The sequence below is a fragment of the Mus caroli genome, chromosome 1 (assembly GCF_900094665.2).
Source record: "Mus caroli chromosome 1, CAROLI_EIJ_v1.1, whole genome shotgun sequence".
Taxonomy (NCBI): Eukaryota; Metazoa; Chordata; class Mammalia; order Rodentia; family Muridae; genus Mus; species Mus caroli.
Window position 1 is genome coordinate 145,195,606 of NC_034570.1, and position 3,021 is coordinate 145,198,626.

General features: G+C 44.7%; 1 protein-coding gene across 9 annotated transcripts in view; it reads right to left on the reverse strand.

Moving 5' to 3' along the window:
• The window catches only part of Cacna1e (calcium voltage-gated channel subunit alpha1 E), a 486,129-nt gene that overhangs the window by 82,881 nt on the left and 400,227 nt on the right, over positions 1-3,021 (reverse strand). For all 9 annotated transcript variants that reach the window (XM_029476855.1, XM_029476841.1, XM_029476834.1 and 6 more), the window contains one exon: positions 2,489-2,586. In XM_029476855.1, the coding sequence (XP_029332715.1) occupies positions 2,489-2,586 (98 nt within the window). The remainder of the gene's footprint in view (positions 1-2,488; positions 2,587-3,021) is intronic.

Genomic DNA, 3,021 nt, shown 5'->3' on the forward strand with positions numbered 1-3,021 from the left:
CACACACACACACACACACACACACACACACACACACGCACACACACTTCAAACAAAAGAGAAACTAATCTTTTTCATGCAGCCAGACACATACTTAACACTTGATTTTACCTCTCTATTCACATAGGTAACATCCCAAATTTGCGCTCATACCCTCAAACCACACAGACAAGTAGCCACTAACTTCAACTCATATGCATGTGATCTGCTGTATATCCCATAATAGCCTTGTGAAGCAGGAAGAACAGTTGTCCTTCTCATTCCAAACATGGGGAAACAGAGGCTCTGTGGAACTAAGAGGTCTTCTTTAACGCCACAGAGCATCTCTTTGACAGAATTAAGGCTAACAGTGGAATGCTTGGGTTTGTAATAATGTTCTTTCCATGGATATGTGCTTACCAGAAATCAGTTGAATGAGCTGCACACCTGAGCAAGGCATGCATCCCTTGTGGTTACCCCAAGCAACAATAAACACCACATTACCATGTGGACAGCAACCCAAGTCCTTGGTGTCATCTTCTTGAGGATGCTTGCAGCATCCGTGTCACCTTCACTCTGCACTGGTGTTCACTGCTTGGTTCCCACAGCCCTGTGCCTACCCATATTTCATTCATTCTTCCATTCCATAAATAGTTCCTACTCTGGGCTAAACATCATCTCCAATCACATCTCTCCAAACCCTCTTCTCCCGCAGGCTTCCTCATCTCAGTAAATAGAACCACCCACTCCTGGAGCAGTCAGTGCTATCCATCTGCACTTTTAGATACCTGTGTGTATGTGCTTTTAACCAAAATATTTGAGTTCAGGGGAGCAGGGTGGAAATTACTCAAGACCAGAGAATAGTCTGAAAAGGAAGAAGTCGTTTGGTATTCTCCAATCAATCTTTAATGGTTTCTTTTTATTTCTCAGACTCACAGAAAAGGGGCTTAGAAGGCAAGCCTTCACAGCTTTGGAAAGCAAGCTCAAATCAATAGTAAAATAGATATGGGAGACACCACATAAAAATGGGGAGCATCCCAGTGGGTAAGGCAGAGAGTACTCAGAAGTCCCTCTCTTCCAAAGACCGATGCACCAAGGACTTCTTTCTCTCTAGCTTTAAGTAACAGTTGACAGGGGCCACTAGCTCAGACTGTATTTTTCTCTCTCTCCATGGGTTACCACTGTCCCCACCCACATGACAGGATCTCTCACACAGGGATCCCTCACGCAGCCTTATGCATGCCTTGTTTATCATCAGGAAGAAATTCTGTGGTTCTTGTCCACCAACTGCCCCCACTTATTGTGCAGAGGCCAGGCCTGTGCTGGGCCCATACTGACTCTCCAAGTTTTCCCATGCAGCACTGATCAAGACAGATTCTGGCAGAGTGATCCTGTGTCTCCTTCATATCAACCTCCAACTCACTCTCAAATCTGTTCCATTTGGACACTGTTCCTATCAGGCTGCTAGCAAGGCCACTAAAACAGCTGTCTTGTTAAATCCAGTGGTCCCTTCTCTGTCCCCTGGCTACATCCCCTTGTCTCTTTCCCCAGCTTCTCCTCTGGCAGAGAAGCACATGCTCACAGCCTCTGTCCTCAGCTCCACTCATTCCCTGTCCCCACTCTTCCTGGGTCATCTCACCCACACTGCTGGCTTAAATACCATCTAAATGCAAATGACTTCCCCCAAATCTTTATTTTAATCCCAACTTCTCCTCAATGCTCCAGACTCATGCAACCAATAGCCTATTCACACACTTGGATGCCTTGGAAGCATTTCGCAGTCAATGTGACCAAAACAAACTCTGAATTTCCACTGTCTCTGAAGTATCAATAAATGGTCCCACCCTTCATGCAGTCATTTAAGTCCCCAAACTATAAAACCAGTGAGAAATTTTTATTACTCCCTACTATATTCAATACATAAATATATCCCATTGGCTCACATTTCAAAAGGCAGAGTGAGCAATACTATGGTGTCCTCTGTTGCTACCTTCTGTGTCTAACTCATAATCACCCACACCACTTTAACAGCCAGCTGTGTCTCACTGTGGCCATACTGGACCGCCACAACCTATTTTCCATGGAGTGGAGTGATATTTTAAAGTGGAAACCATATAACATATAGTTACATCCTTCCATGTTAAGTGTTCCCATGACTTCTGTACCGGCTGCCCTGACTGTGCCACTCTCAATGGCCTTACTATCTTTTATTCCCCTCAGGTTCTGTAAAACACAGTAGACCTTGCTGAGGAACAGTTCCTTCAGAACATACACAAACTTTCTCCTGTAAGTTTAGGCTTCTATTATGCATAGAGTCCCTCTTGGATTTTTGTGACTAGTACCCCCCCACACACACTATTCGTGTTACCTCCCCTGTAAGACTGCACTATGCACTGTAATCAGTTCATAGAACAGAAGAGGTAGGTCCCTTCCTAAGACTGACTATCATAGACACTGATAAACTAGATTTAGCCCAGAAGCCCAGGGTCAATTTCTATAGCCTACTCACTCAATGGAAGGCATGTTGGGAGCAGACATCGGGCTGACCTCCTTGGCCTTCTGCAGTGCATGTTTCTGGTTGAAGGCTTCTTCTTCCTCCTGCTCATCCTAGACACAAAACAGAGATAGCTTTACCTAGAATTGCCATAAAGAGAGTAGCTTCCTTTGATTCCATCCCAGGAGCTCTGAAGACCAAGCAAGATGAGGTAAGCAGAAGAAAATGTTTAACCCTGTCATGGAGTCTTCCCTGCATTGTTTATGAGTTCCTAGGCAGAGGTCTCATTTCTTCATCCACATTTTTAGTTGTTCAAAGGGAGAGAGAGAGACAGATACAAAGAATCAGACAGACATGGATAGGGACAAGGACAGAGAGACAGAGACAGAAAGACAGAGATGTATATAAGTTCCCATGGGAACCAGAAAAGGGCATTAGATTTCCCTGAAACTGGAGTTACAAGCAGTTGTGAGACACTCCATATGGTCCTTACAACCAATGTTGGGCCCTCTGGAAGAACATTGAACACTCTTAACTTCTGAGGCACC